General features: G+C 43.2%; 1 protein-coding gene across 1 annotated transcript in view; it reads right to left on the reverse strand.

The window, feature by feature from the left end:
* The window catches only part of HERC2 (HECT and RLD domain containing E3 ubiquitin protein ligase 2), a 145,828-nt gene that overhangs the window by 64,950 nt on the left and 66,333 nt on the right, over positions 1–14,545 (reverse strand). The window contains exons 9-16 of the mRNA XM_008587915.1: positions 14,078–14,249; positions 12,320–12,493; positions 10,625–10,813; positions 9,920–10,071; positions 7,073–7,230; positions 6,871–6,984; positions 4,338–4,589; positions 1,763–1,956 (exon numbers count right to left, since the gene is read on the reverse strand). Of these exons, the coding sequence (XP_008586137.1) occupies positions 1,763–1,956; positions 4,338–4,589; positions 6,871–6,984; positions 7,073–7,230; positions 9,920–10,071; positions 10,625–10,813; positions 12,320–12,493; positions 14,078–14,249 (1,405 nt within the window). The remainder of the gene's footprint in view (positions 1–1,762; positions 1,957–4,337; positions 4,590–6,870; positions 6,985–7,072; positions 7,231–9,919; positions 10,072–10,624; positions 10,814–12,319; positions 12,494–14,077; positions 14,250–14,545) is intronic.

Genomic DNA, 14,545 nt, shown 5'->3' on the forward strand with positions numbered 1-14,545 from the left:
TGACAAAAAAGAGAAAAGACACAAATTACCAGTATAAGGGATAAAAGAAGGAATATCACTGCACATGCTGTTGGAGGGAGCAGGACTGAAGCCATGCTGGGACCTAAAACCACATGGGGTCTAAAAGATTTTAAAAGGACAGTTTTTTCCCTTGGCATGTGTTTCTCTGAGTTCCCTCTTTTCCCATGGTTATTTGATATTTTGAACCTTGGTTATGGGGCAAGATGACATTATTTACATGAATGTAAAGTTGTTTTCCAGTTAGCCTAGAGCTGCAAACTTGCATGTACTACTCAAGGGAAACTAAGTAAAGCTATGCTGATTCCACGCCTCCAGCAGGACCATGAGATAACAGCAAGGACAGGAGCAGAAATGAGACGGAGGCTTAGCGAGAACTTGTACCTGAGACCTTGTATGAAGCCTCCACAGCTCACGTCCCCCTCCCTCTTGCTTCTCACTTCCCATGTTCGATTCCCTTACCACCCTCTTTAAAAACACCTCAATAAATCTCAGTCTCCAAGATGGCTTTAGTCTGTCCATTCTCCTTCAGGTTTACTGGAGAGTTGGACTAGCCAACATCTCTCCTCAGGTCACCTGAATTCCTGAATAAAAGCTGACTTCCATTTTCACCAACAATTTGACTTTGGAGTGATTTGCTTTTGAAAGTGGGCAGGCAACCAGACCTGTGCCTGGTAACAACGTTATGGACTTCAAAATGTTAGTAAGAGAATATTAAGGAAAACTTTATACACAAAAGTCAAACAACTAAGATAAAACTCTTTGGGTGCCACAAACCAGGAAAACCCACCCAAGAGGAAATAGATCACCTGAATAGTCCTATATCTATTAAAGAAGTTGAATTTGTAGTATAAAACTTTTTGAAAAAGAAATCTTTAGGCTAAGAGGGATTCACAGACAAATGTTTAAAGAAGAAAAACACACTCATTCTACATAATCTCTTCTAGAAAGCAGTAGACTTGCCTACTTTTTATGAGACCAACTTTACCCTGATATAAAATCAAACCAGACAACACAGGAAAAGAAAACCACAAACTAATATCCCTAAGGAGCATCAACAGAAAAATCCTCAGCAAAGTATTAACAAACCACATCAAGCAATATATAAAAAGAATAATACACACAACTATGTGAGGTTTATCCCAGGAACGCAAGGCTTGGTCAATATTTGAAAGTCAATCAATGCATTTCACCATATTAACATCTTAACAGACTAAAGAAGAAAATTACATGACATCATTTGAGAAGAAAAAGCATCTGGCAAATTTCAACATCCACTCAGGATAAAAAATTTCAAAAAAAAAATAGGAATTAAAGGAAACTGCCTTCATCTGATAATAAGGTATCTACTAAAATATCCTAAAGCTAACATCACAGTTGGTGAAAGACTGAATGCTTTCCCTCTGTGATCAGGAACAAGGCAGGGACCCTCTCACCTCTCCTATCCACATCACATTGAAGGCCTGGCCAGGGCAAGAGGCAAGGAAAAGACATGAAAGGCATACAGATTGCAGAGGAAGAAATAAAACTGTCTCTGTCTATACACACACAGTATAACTGTCTATGAAAAAAAATGCCAACAAAACTACAGCAAAACTCCTAGAATGTTATACTAAGTAAATGTAGTACAACTACAGAGCCTAAGAACCACACACAGAAATCAATGGTATTACTCTGTACTTAGCAATGAACAACTATAATCCAATATTCTACAAAATACAAAACTAAGCTATATACTCAGTACCTGGGCAGGCCCACAAGCAATTCCAACTATGTGCTTAGTGTCCAGTCCTGGCAGTGCAGTGGGCTCTGGCTTGGTCACACGCAAGGTGTCAAAGTGCTGGCACTGGTCGTTGCTCCCCCAGCTGTGGACCTCACTGTCCTCAGTCAGAGCCAGGCAGTGGGTAGAGCCTGCCGCCACATCAATCACCTTCTTCCCTACAAGGAAAGAGCATGCAGATGCAGCTTCAAGCCCATGACTACCGTTGCAATAAAGATACTTACACCAGGCCACTGAGGTCACAAGGCATTTAATATTAACTCCTTAGGGATAATTCGTTGCTTCCATACTAAGTACAATTCATTTGCTCTGAGTACATTATTAGAACTCATATCTCACCAGCTACAATTTATTAAGACCCACAGCCTATAAACAAAATAATGCTAGGGTATGAAAAGGACCAGTTATTTTTTTTCTTGTCCTTATTAATGTTTTCATTCAGAGAGAGACAGGTATATTTTTTAATTAACTATTAGATCATATTCTCCTGTTCCAGGTATAACCATGCAAAGCACATGCTTCACTGAGGAATTTTTCTTAAATGAAAATCTATTTTTCTCCCCAAGTCATATGATATAAACATAAAAAAGTTTTTCTAGGGCCGGCCCGGTGGCGCACTGCTATAGTGCGCTGCTTGGGAAGCGCGGCGGCGCTCCCGCCGAGGGTTCGGATCCTACATACAGACCGGTTCCCACTCACTGGCTGAGCGAGGCGCGGGAGCAACACCGAGGGCTGCGATCCCGTTGCCGGTCCCGGTCCGGTACGGGGGCGACACTGAGGGTTGCGATCCGTTGCCGGACACAGAAAAAGACAAAAAAAAAAAAAAAAAAAAGTTTTTCTATCTGAATTGTGTTAGCAAAATACTGTATTTGTCCTTATTAGTAAATATAACATGACCAACACAAGGCGTGTTTCTGAGAAATGTCAACATATAAAATGATTCAGCTGAAAAATCTGCTACAATAAGGGGAACAATTCTACCCTAAGAGCCTACATAAGTTAACAGCAACAACAACAACAAAGATTATATCAACAATAATTCAAATACTCTCATAGTAAGCTATTTCTGTATCTAATAAATGTAGCTAAGGAAGTTGATTTCCTTCACTAATGAAAGGGATACAAAGAAGGCAGCAAATGGAATTCAAACACAGTTTCATAATATGCAGTACTCGACAACTTCTTTCAGATAACTTGGAAAATAATAAACATCAAATGAGCACACAGAACTCCTAGTCATCAAGGTATTAACATGCTTTACAATAAAACCGATGGGGAAAGGAACTGGCAAGTCTCTTAAAAATCCCACATCCAGGGCCGGCCCGTGGCTCACTCGGGAGAGTGTGGTGCTGATAACACCAAGGCCAAGGGTTCGGATCCCATATAGGGATGGCCGGTTCGCTCACTGGCTGAGCGTGGTGCTGACAACACCAAGTCAAGGGTTAAGATCCCCTTACCGGTCATCTTTTTAAAAAAAAAAAAAAAAAAAAAAAATCCCACATCCAAACCCCCTTGATAAAAAAGCAAAAACATTAACAAAGAAGAATGTATTAATGCAGAGATCTAGCAGACTATAGCCCTTGCACCAAATGCAGCAAAAGGCCTGTTTTTGTGAATAAACTTGTGTTGGAACTTAGCTAGGCCCATTTGTTTAAAATACTTACAATCTGGCCCTTTAAGAAAAGGATGCCCACTCCCGAAATAAAGAAAACAGTAATGACCCCATCTGATGCGTCTCACCAACCTCTCCTTTTTTCCCTGCTTTCCTGTCAACTCGCCTGTACTTCACCAGCTCTCCATGAGGATGGAGACTACCTACCAAACACCAGGCCAAGGGGTGTAGAAAAACCCAGTTTCCCCCTAAAAAAAATTCCTCCAACAGACCGATCATCATGCTTTTGATGGCCCCCACTTCCCATAGTATAATATCCCTAGTGAGAGTGCCATAACAGCACCTCAGGGTCTTCTTGCAGATGCTCCTGTCCTCCTCTCTGCCTGTATTGGCAGCCACACTGTGAAGGCACCTGCATGCCCAGGTGCCATGGCTCCCACTTATTCCCTCTACCCACAGCACATGCTGGATGGCTTTTCAACCACCCAAGCAGGATTCACCTGCCAAGGACAGGTTCAAATGGAAACCACCCCAAGTGGACCTGATCCCACCTCCCACAGTGGCCACACAGCACAATGCATATCCACGGTCTCAGCAGCGTCTGTGGTCAAAGTACATGCAGCCTCACCAGACAGAAGCTACCCTCCTCAAGTCCACTGAGCAGGTGTCCAGCACAGAAAGAGCTCTCCAGGATAGGAAACTGAATGGGTTTCCAATTTAATTTGGTGAATATAATTCAAGGCCACTTTTTAACAAAGACAAACTACTTTTTAATTATCTTACATACCTACCAAGATATCGGTAAAAGTTTCAAAAGACAGTCCATTCAAGGAATGTCAGGTTAAGAAAAAAAAAAAAACTGCTAACTTTAAAAGATTACTAAAGAAACTACCCTAAAGGGTTTTAAAAGTTTACATTTTCACTCACCTTGCAAGCCTTCCAAGAGTTTGGGATAACGAACGTGTTCCTCCGTTCCATGGCCAAGTCTCTGGTTGTCACCTTTTCCCCATGAATAAACTTGGCCATCTTTCGTCAAAGCAATCGAAAACTGGCTTCCGCAGCGGACTTTGATAACATCCAAGTCTTGAAGTTTTTCAATCAGCTTCGGCGTTTTGCAGCCATCACTACCACCCCTGCCTAGTTTCCCGTAGTCGCCATCTCCCCAAGACCACACTTGCCCTAAAAGATACAAATGTATTTAAGTACAAATAACCATACATTTTAATGGAAAATTTTAAATGGCTGAAAATAATATAACCAGTAATGTACATAAATCTAAACCAGCAATGTATATAGTTAACACGACTCAGGTGGTTACTGACCAAATGAAATCTAGTTTGTACTACAGGTTGATACAAAAGCAATTAAGAAGGAAAAGCTAGGTCTTCTTTTTGTTTTAATAAAATGAAAAACAAAGTCCTGACTCTTACGAGTTTGAGCTCAGTGATACTCCTTCAACTACGTACTGAACAGAGAACCAAAGTTCCCCTGCCTCCACAGAACACTGTCCTTGAGGCCCCAGCACACTGTGGGAGCTCACTGGCCTCTCACTCATTGCCTGCACGCTTTTGCTGACCAAGGTCATATGACCACGAACATGCTGACCACAGGCCCCCATACCACCGAATTTGCTCCCAATTGCACTTGTCAGCGAGATTATGTAAGTTGATTAAATATTACATAAAAGGATGAAATACAATTGCAAAAATAAGTATCTTTTTTTAATCTGAAAACTAAGCTAGATACTTTCTAAAAACTCAATAAAATGAATTGCTTAAAAAAATGGTTAAATTATGTATAGGTAAAAACGGTTAAAAGAAATTAGAAAAAATCAGATTGTTACATAAGTGACTAAGTTCCCATTCTAAATAATCTAAACCAAAGATCAGCTAACATCTTCTCCAAAGATAAGATGTAAATATTTTTAGCCTTTGTGGGTAATATGGTCTCTGTCACAACTACCCAACTGTGCCATTGTCACACAAAAGCAATTGTAGACAACATGCAAACGAGCTAGCATGGCTGCATTCCAACATGACTCTATGTGCAAAACACGCCACCGCCTAACCTAAACTAAAATCAGGTGTCAATGAAAGAAACTTTAGACAGTGTGTGTACTTTTATATGCTTTGGCTAAAATTATGTTGTTCCCATATCCCACGTGGTAACTCCCCACTCTCCCCAATGTTTTCAGTGAGCCCATCACCTCAGGCCACACTGCACAAAGCAGGATGTTTCTTCTGTATCAGACCTCAAAAAATATTAGTGTGGCAGGGACATTTCCCTACAAGGTACTTCAAAAAGTTCATAGAAAAACACAAATATTTCTATGAACTTTTTGAAGCACGCTTGTGTAAAAGTTGTACCAAAGAAACACCAGTGTAAGGTGGGCAATGTCCATGGCTCTATTTAAAGAAGATACATCACCACAAAGCTTTACTAACATAGCAATTTCACACAAAGAATGCAGGGACAATATCCTAATGCAGCTTCCTGGTTAAAAGTTCTGTAGGGTATATTATTAAATCTGTAAGGATATTTAAAAACGAAGACGAGATGTCAAATTGAAAGCTTCCTGCCAGAAGAAGGGGCCTTTTAGATGACAGATGAGACCATCTTTGCTCCAGAACACTTCATAGCCGGAGCAAGATGACTATGACCTCATCTATCCACCAGTGGCAATAGGATCTCTATGTATATGAAAGTGCCTGAAATGATCTTTACTCTTTCACCAAAGGAACTCCCAAAAGTCAGTCAATTCTCAATCTGCCATTCGAACTCTGCAGGAGAGAGCAGGCTAAGATTCTCACAGTCACCACGATGCCAGAATACTGACAGACAAATACATCTGTAAAAAAATCAAGGTGATTCTAGCCATTGAATCTGATGAATGTACCCTCAAAAAAAAAAAATTAGTACACTCTCACTAACGAACATAAACACAAAACTAAAATTAAAAACAAGCAAACAGGAGAGATGGATTAGCCTAATATCTCTCCTCAGGTCACGGGTATTCCTGAATAAAGCTGACTTCCTATTCCACCACCACCACACACAAAAAACAATCAAACCGTGTAACATAAGACTACGGAATACATAGAGACTAATCAGGATTTATGACAGGGAATTAAGAGTGGGTGAACATTAGGAAATGTAGTAACAATAACCAGAGATGATTCAGAATGTCAATTATTCCATTTTAACTCTCATTTTAGTTAAAACATAAAATGCCCACATAGGAAGGGTAGAACCAATAACATTATCTGGCTCCAGGCAAGCCTAAGTCCTGGAGCATCCCTGGCTTCTTCACCAAGGCCAATGAGAACCGCACCCACTTAAAGGCAGACAACAGAGCAGGGCAGCCTCATGAGGTTCCCTCTACTCCAAATTTCACTCCCTCCAGGAAAGTAGCCATCAATGTCCTCGAGAGCCTGCCCAGAGTGGGGTGCACTCTACCTACCATTCTCGGTCACAGCTAAGGTTTGAGCGTCCCCACTCCCGCATGCCACATCGATGACCTTCAGTCCTTTAAGCCCAGCAACCAGCATTGGAATGGCTTCATCCTCACTGGAGCCTTCAAACAGACAGGACTATCGTTACTCAAGTCCTCCCAGAAGAAGCAACCCCGACTACACGCTCATGTTCGCATGGGGCAGACGTACCGTGGCCCAGACGGCCATAGTTTCCGCGGCCCCAGGTGTACAGCTCCCCCTCGGCAGTGATGGCTGCGCTGTATGTGCTCCCACATGCAATGTGCACCACGTGCTTCCCGGCCTGCTTCCCGGAGAAAGCGGAGATCACCTTAGGCTCCTCCAGAGGACTGCAGGGAGGAAGGGAACAAATGTGAACATGCTCTTGGCATTTCTTATCTGTGTTAGCAAAGAAAATTCACTATCAGTAATACACTATCCCAGCATCAGGACAGTTTCGCCTTTCAAGTACATTATGAAATAATTAAGGAAGAGAGAATTCAAACACCTGACACCTCCATGACTTTTTGTTAAGCTGGAACCCAATGCCAGCATGGTATCCAGCAGGAATATAAAAAGAGTCTCTGTTAAAAACTTGTATGATGGGCCGGCCCGGTGGCGCACTGGAGAGTGTGCCGCTTGGGAGCGCAGCGGTGCTCCCACTGAGGGTTTGGATCCCATGTGGAGACCGATTCCCGCTCACTGGCTGAGCGCGGTGCGGGTGCAACACAGAGGGTTGCGATCCCGTTGCCGGTCCCCGGTACGGGCGCGACACCGAGGGTTGTGATCCCGTTACCGGTCAGTAAAAAAGACAAAAAGGAAAAAAAAAAAAACTTGTATGATACAGTACACAGCAGCTTTATTCACAATGGTCCAAAACTGTGTTCCATCAGCAACAGAAAGGAATGAACTCCTGATATGCCCAACGACATTGCTGGATCTCAAAGCACTATGCTAAGTGAAAGAAGCCAGAAACAAAGTACTATATGCTATATGACTTCATCTATATTAAATTCTGGAAAAGAAAAATTAATAGCAATATAAGGAAGGTCAGAGGATGCCAGGAGATGGAGGTGGGGAGCAGGGATCTATGGCAAAGGTACAAGGAGAGCCCTGAAAGCAGTAGAAACACCCTGAATCCTGATCGTGGTAGTTATCCAACTGCATGCACTTGCCAAAACCCGTCCAGCTGTACACTTCAAATTGATGCATCTGATTATATGTAAACCTCATGTATTTGTTAAGTAAGTGTGGACAGAAGGAAGCCAGAGGGTTTACTAAGGTACATGCGCTATCTATGTTTTACAAATGAAAAATATGAAGCAATAAGGATTAGGATAGAAAAGTCTTACTAGGTGAAGAAATTTCAAAATTAATAACATGTCCTATGCTTATAATCCACAATATGTTTCCTATGACTGTTAATATTTTCTTGAGAATCTATACAAGCCCATACTGGCCCCTTCAAAGCCAAAGTCACTCACTTTGTGACCCACTAATCTGCACAACAAATGCACACAGAGGCGCGGGTGCACACAGGGACAGCCAAACAAGCCTACTCTCGTACAACCTCTCCCTTCTAGTTCAGCTCAAGCTTCAACTCCCCCTAAAGTTTCTCTCCAATTCCTGCCATCTGCTCTAGGAGTTCTTTCCCTGAATTCCTAGAGCAAGGGACAAGTTGCTCATCCTAGCACTTAATCTCAGCTGAGAGCTTTTTTTTTTTTTTTTTTAAAAAGATGACCGGTAAGGGGATCTTAACCCTTGACTTGGTGTTGTCAGCACCACGCTCACCCAGTGAGCGAACCGGCCATCCCTATATGGGATCCGAACCCGGGGCCTTATAGGGATGGCCGGTTCGCTCACTGGGTGAGCGTGGTGCTGACAACACCAAGTCAAGGGTTAAGATCCCCTTCCCGGTCTTTTTTTTTAAAAAAAAAGACCGGGAAGGGGATCTTAACCCTTGACTTGGTGTTGTCAGCACCACGCTCACCCAGTGAGCGAACCGGCCATCCCTATATGGGATCCGAACCCGGGGCCTTATAGGGATGGCCGGTTCGCTCACTGGGTGAGCGTGGTGCTGACAACACCAAGTCAAGGGTTAAGATCCCCTTCCCGGTCTTTTTTTTTAAAAAAAAAGACCGGGAAGGGGATCTTAACCCTTGACTTGGTGTTGTCAGCACCACGCTCACCCAGTGAGCGAACCGGCCATCCCTATATGGGATCCGAACCCGGGGCCTTGGTGTTATCAGCACCACACTCTCCCGAGTGAGCCACGGGCCGGCCCAGCTGAGAGCTATTTTATTATATTTTATACCTAGTAAATACCATAAAGGAAATAAAAACACTAACAGAATCCCTGTGCCCCTGTCCTATCCCTCACTGCCTTTCAAGTCCTGTGTGCCCCATGCCATCCCCACCCTCCTCCAGGCTGAGAGTAACCACAACTCTAAATTCCGTGGTTATCATTCCTTTATTTTTCACTACAGTTTGTCTGAATCCCTTGCAACACTGTCAAGTTTGGGGCACTTCTGAATTTTGTATAAATGTACAAGGTGGTATACAACCTTCTGCTTTTCTCATGGTTTGGGATTCTGCCCAGTGGCTTGTGAGCAGTAATCAAAAGCTTCTGCTAAATAAGATATTGAGAAACTGTTGATTTTTGCACCTGTGAAAATGATATTATAGTTCAAGGAAAGGAGGACTTTCTATATTAGAGACATGGCAAAGTATGGATGAAGGGGGTTTAGAAAACTCCATGGTGGGGCTGCTGTTAGAGTAGTTAAAACAGGAGTAGCAAAAAGTAGCTGCTGCAGCTGGAGGAGAAGAGAAGGAAGGCCAATTCATGTCACCTTCTACCTGTGGGTGGGGACCCCAAGCAGTCACAAGGAGCAGACACATCATGGCATCGCTTTCCACCCTAGCCCTACGTGTCGGCGGAACAGCTGGAACCCACCCAGACACACTTCTATTTTCCATCCTGTTTTGGACATGGCAATATAAAAGGAAAGCATGTCAGTTACAGGAATGAACCATACATACACAGTGTCCCCATGGCCTAGCCGTCCTCCATCCCCACAGCCCCAGGAGTACACCTCTCCAGTGGCTGCCAAGGCCAGGTAGTGGTGACCGTCGGAATGAGCAGCAATTTTTACAATGTTTCTGGAGGCAAGACCTTGGACCAGCTGTGGGGCCTAAAAGGGTGAAAACAGGAAGAAAGGCAGCCATCAGTCAAAGGCTAATGAAAACAGCATCCCTCTCTACAAATGCATCTCCCTGAACAAACCCTGCTGCAAATGAAAGAGCCTGGGCCTCTGGCGCTGCTGGCCAGCTCCCCAGCCCACCCCACCCAGCACCAACGAAGCAGCAGATAGCCTCCCAGTGTTCTGAGGCGTGCACAGTGTTGACACTGCTTGGAGTACCTTCTTTTAATGGAAAATGCATGTCCCAATTTATCCCCACATGGGGCCCCACAGTCAAATGAGTTTACACATGGAAAGCTGGTTTACAAACAGGAATCATGATAGGCAATGGGTTTCACTATAAGGATTTCCTGATCTTAGCAACCCAAAATCTGGGCAATAATGATAATGACTGAGATTAATCATGCCTAATGGTATCAATGAACAGAGGCTTATTAACCTTCAGAAATAAAATGACTTAAAGAAAGACCAGACCTAACAGCATCTGAAGTAGAGACCCCACCCACTGAGGGAAGCATGCAGGCACAGTTCGCAGAACACCCACCAGTGTGTCGCTGTTGTAGGTCTGTGTGTACACACGGCCATTGCGTGACAGGATTAGGAAGCGCTTCTCTGCACAGGCGATCTGTGTGACCCCCAGGTTGGCAAGGCCTTCACACTGGATTGGGCCGATCACATTGGCATAGTATTTCCATCCTATTAACCCCCAACCTATGACTTCTTGCAATGATCCCTGTAACATGAGAAAATAAGTAAACGTTTCTTTACAGCAGCAAGAAAATATCCAGGAGTAACACTGAGATACTATAAGCTAAAAACAAAGTAAGTAAAGGAAAAGCAGCAGCCATTTCAAAACATCAAAACAATTCATTACATTCTGCATTACCTCAGTTAACGGGTAAGATGAAGCAACTGAACAGGTTATTTTTCCACAGCATCTCATTTTTACAGAGACCATTAAAAAGTAATACAAATGACCCCTAAATATATCTCAAAATACTCAGTCTATACCAGGCTACCATTTTGCACCAAAACAGGCAAACACCCAAGATCCCAAGCACAAGGCAGGGAAACATATACCCCTGGCTGTATAGGGTAATTGTGATAACCAGCCCACAACAGATGCAGGCTTCTGGTACTTGTGCACAGGCACATGTGTGCACATGCACACACACACACATGCACAGAGAAACACACATAAGAGATCAGTCACTATAGCACCATTTGTTTTACTATTTGTTACACTATTGGTTACTGGCAATAACCCAAGGGTCCACCAATAGGAGACTCATTAAAAAAAAAAAAAAACCAGATACACCCACACATGGAATACTAAGCTGCTTTACAAAAAATAGAGAAACTATGTTAATTGATACAGAAAGCTCTCCCCTATATATTTTTAGTGAAACAAACAAGCTACAAAAGTAATGTAACATGCCACCACTAAGATATTCATTCCAGAGAACAATGAGAAGTTATAGAGCAGACCAGAAAAGTGAGAACAAGCAGGTAGAGAACAGGCATAGATGGGTGCAAGGGACCATGTGTCTTTGCATATAATCTTGATTTTTCGAACTATGTGACTTTATTACTTATTTGAAAAAATATGACAATAAAATTAAACAAATACTCTACGTATTAAAAATAAAAAGTTAGAGAAACCTGGATTCAAAACCAGGTTTTTCTCTGTGTGACCCCCGACAAAGTATACTACCTTTCCAAATTGTGGTTTTCTCATAGATACAATGGGAATACGCTGTGATGATCAGATGTGATAGCATAAATGAGGTCCTCTTGGGGCCTGCACACACAGGTTCCCCACACACATAGATCACTACTTATTACCATTACTATTATACATCATGCACCTAATATATGCCACGTAAACACACTCGTGACTTTTATAAGCAGCATTACTTTCTAGGACAGCCCACGTTCAGGCTCTGGTACCTGCCTGCAAAGGGCAGGATGGCCTAGGTGGTGTGGATCAAGCTGAGCTCTCTGGGGACACGTGACCTGAGTCTGAACCCGGAACCCTACATGGGGTCCTCAAGCTCTGTGCACTTCCACTTGCTCATCACTCCCTCTGACCATTGACAATACCTTAAACTGTAGGTTTAAAAACTATAAGCTAGCTCCCACCACCAATACCAAAAAAGTACGTCTCCACACACAACCAGGAGACTCTGGGAACGGCACTAACTACCGAACACATAAAGAAAACTGCTCTGGCACAAACCTTGTGTGATGTTGGTGAACTACACAGTGGAGGCATGCAGGGCGCAGCCAGGCGGTCTAAATGGGCCATCACAACCACCGCTGTCTGTCGTAAATCAATGGCTAGCTCGTTGTCTTGCGGAAGAGTGAGGTACCTGAGGAAGCTCTCGTTGGGGCTCACAGGGCCAGATAAAAGCTAGGAGAAGAAAAGTAAACAAACATTCAGAAATGTTGGAAAACATTAAAGTAACACGATTAGCTTTAACTACTCTTTACATTTTGGTATTTACAGTTATGCGTTATCTGTGAATCTGCTCGTTTTGGCCAAATGACAAGGTTAATGATAACAGTTACACACCTGCTGTATAAACACACACAACACTGACTGTACACCTATACATTTATTACTCCACATGGATTACTAACACTGCCAAACCACCCTACAGGCACATGGCCCAGGACCCCAGAGGTACCAGGACAGGCTCCACAGAAACACAGCACAGCACTTCCACCTGGCTTTGAAAACTAAAAACAAAAACCCCTTATTTTAATCTAAATGTTGCCCACTCTGGAGAAAACCTAATTTTATTTGCAAATTAAGTCAGAGTTCTAATTATTCTAAAGACAGAAGAGCCTTATTATTATCAGTTTAAAGACTGACAAATAATAAATTAGGCAAAGTCATTCATTCTGAAGAATGGCTAAGTCTTTCTGTGCCTGTGAAGAGCAACATCCTGAGGTTCAGGCCAGGGCCGGCACCCTTGCTCCTCCCCAGCTCCACGCAACCCTTATAAAGAGCATGGCTGGGACTAAACACAGTAACAATCAGGTGAAGTGCTTCCCACAGCGCCCAGCACACAGAAAGGGCCAAAAAAAGTAAGCCATTATTTTCCTTGTTCTTTTCTGGTATTTATTTACAAGTGTGTGTTTCACACGTGGTTCTGTGCTGATGATGAAGTTGGGGCTCGCTGGTAAGAGCCTTCTCCAACAACAGCACAATGGAGGAGATGGGGGACGGACATCTACCTGGCTTTCCTAAGCAGAAACTAGCATGGACAATGAGATGACTGCAGGTGTGGACTCCCTCAGTGTGGACACAGTGAGATTCCTGATAGATTATTTCCTTCCACTGGAGCTCCTTTGCACACCGCCCTGAGCTTCAGCTTCAGCACTGCTTCCCTGCGTTTTTACTGCAAGTGCCAACAGTGACCTACTTCTCATGCTCTGCCCCTGAAATTCTGTCCATTCCTCTACTAACTCACTCCTTCATGGAGGTAAACATGTCTTCCTCACATGTTCCACTGCATTTAAAACTGATTCTCCTTCAACAGGCAAAGCACAACACGGCAGCTGCTGGGAACATGCGAATGTTAATCCACGTACACCAAGGGCTGGCTCAACAGCTCTGGTCAGAAGAAAGTAAGCTGCATGGTCCACGTGGCAGTAGATGGATCTCTCTAAAAGTATGCTGACCCATGTCAAGACATAAATTCCTCCTACTAAATACATAAAATCCAAAAACAAAAACACAGAGCCTGGGGCCTGCAGATCACAGCTGGCTCTGGCTACTCACTGCAGTTCATGTGATGTTCTACCACATTGACGTGACGCACACCATGATTTCCCATGCCTGTCTCTTCTGATTCACCACATATACACCCCTCCAGAGACAGCCACTGCCATGGAAGTACACTCTGGTCTTGCTTAGAAAAGACTAACCCTCTAAAATGACTAGAATGAAGCGTACCACCTACACACAAAGTTCTGTTGCGGTACTCACGTGTGTGTCCCCCTCTGCATGTGGTGTGTCCTTGCTGCACATGATGCTCTGAAACCTTTGAAGCAAGGGCAGAAGGGGGGCACTGGTGCCCTGGGCAGACCGCTCATTGTCAGTCTCCTGTGCCCCACTGTCCCACAACTGAAGCAACAGCAAAATGGCAGATAACATTTGGCTGAAGGAGAAAAGATATTGATTCACTGGTAAAAACATTAACTTTTTTTGTCATAGTTCATCCAAAATAAAAGCAAGCAACTAAATAAAAGTGAACAAATACTTTGGATATGAAAGGAAACTAAAATAATGCCATAGAACCTATTCCTGGCAATACAATCACTGAATCGAGGCCAAGAACCTGGCGCAACACATCAGCCTTCTGTTGATAGGAAAAGTTAAATTCATATAGCACTTTCTATGGGAGATTTCTTAATGCAATAAAAACCATCATTTGAAGAAAATTAAGAAGAAAAA

Source organism: Galeopterus variegatus, unplaced genomic scaffold (assembly GCF_000696425.1).
Source record: "Galeopterus variegatus unplaced genomic scaffold, G_variegatus-3.0.2 Scaffold4590, whole genome shotgun sequence".
NCBI lineage: Eukaryota > Metazoa > Chordata > Mammalia > Dermoptera > Cynocephalidae > Galeopterus > Galeopterus variegatus.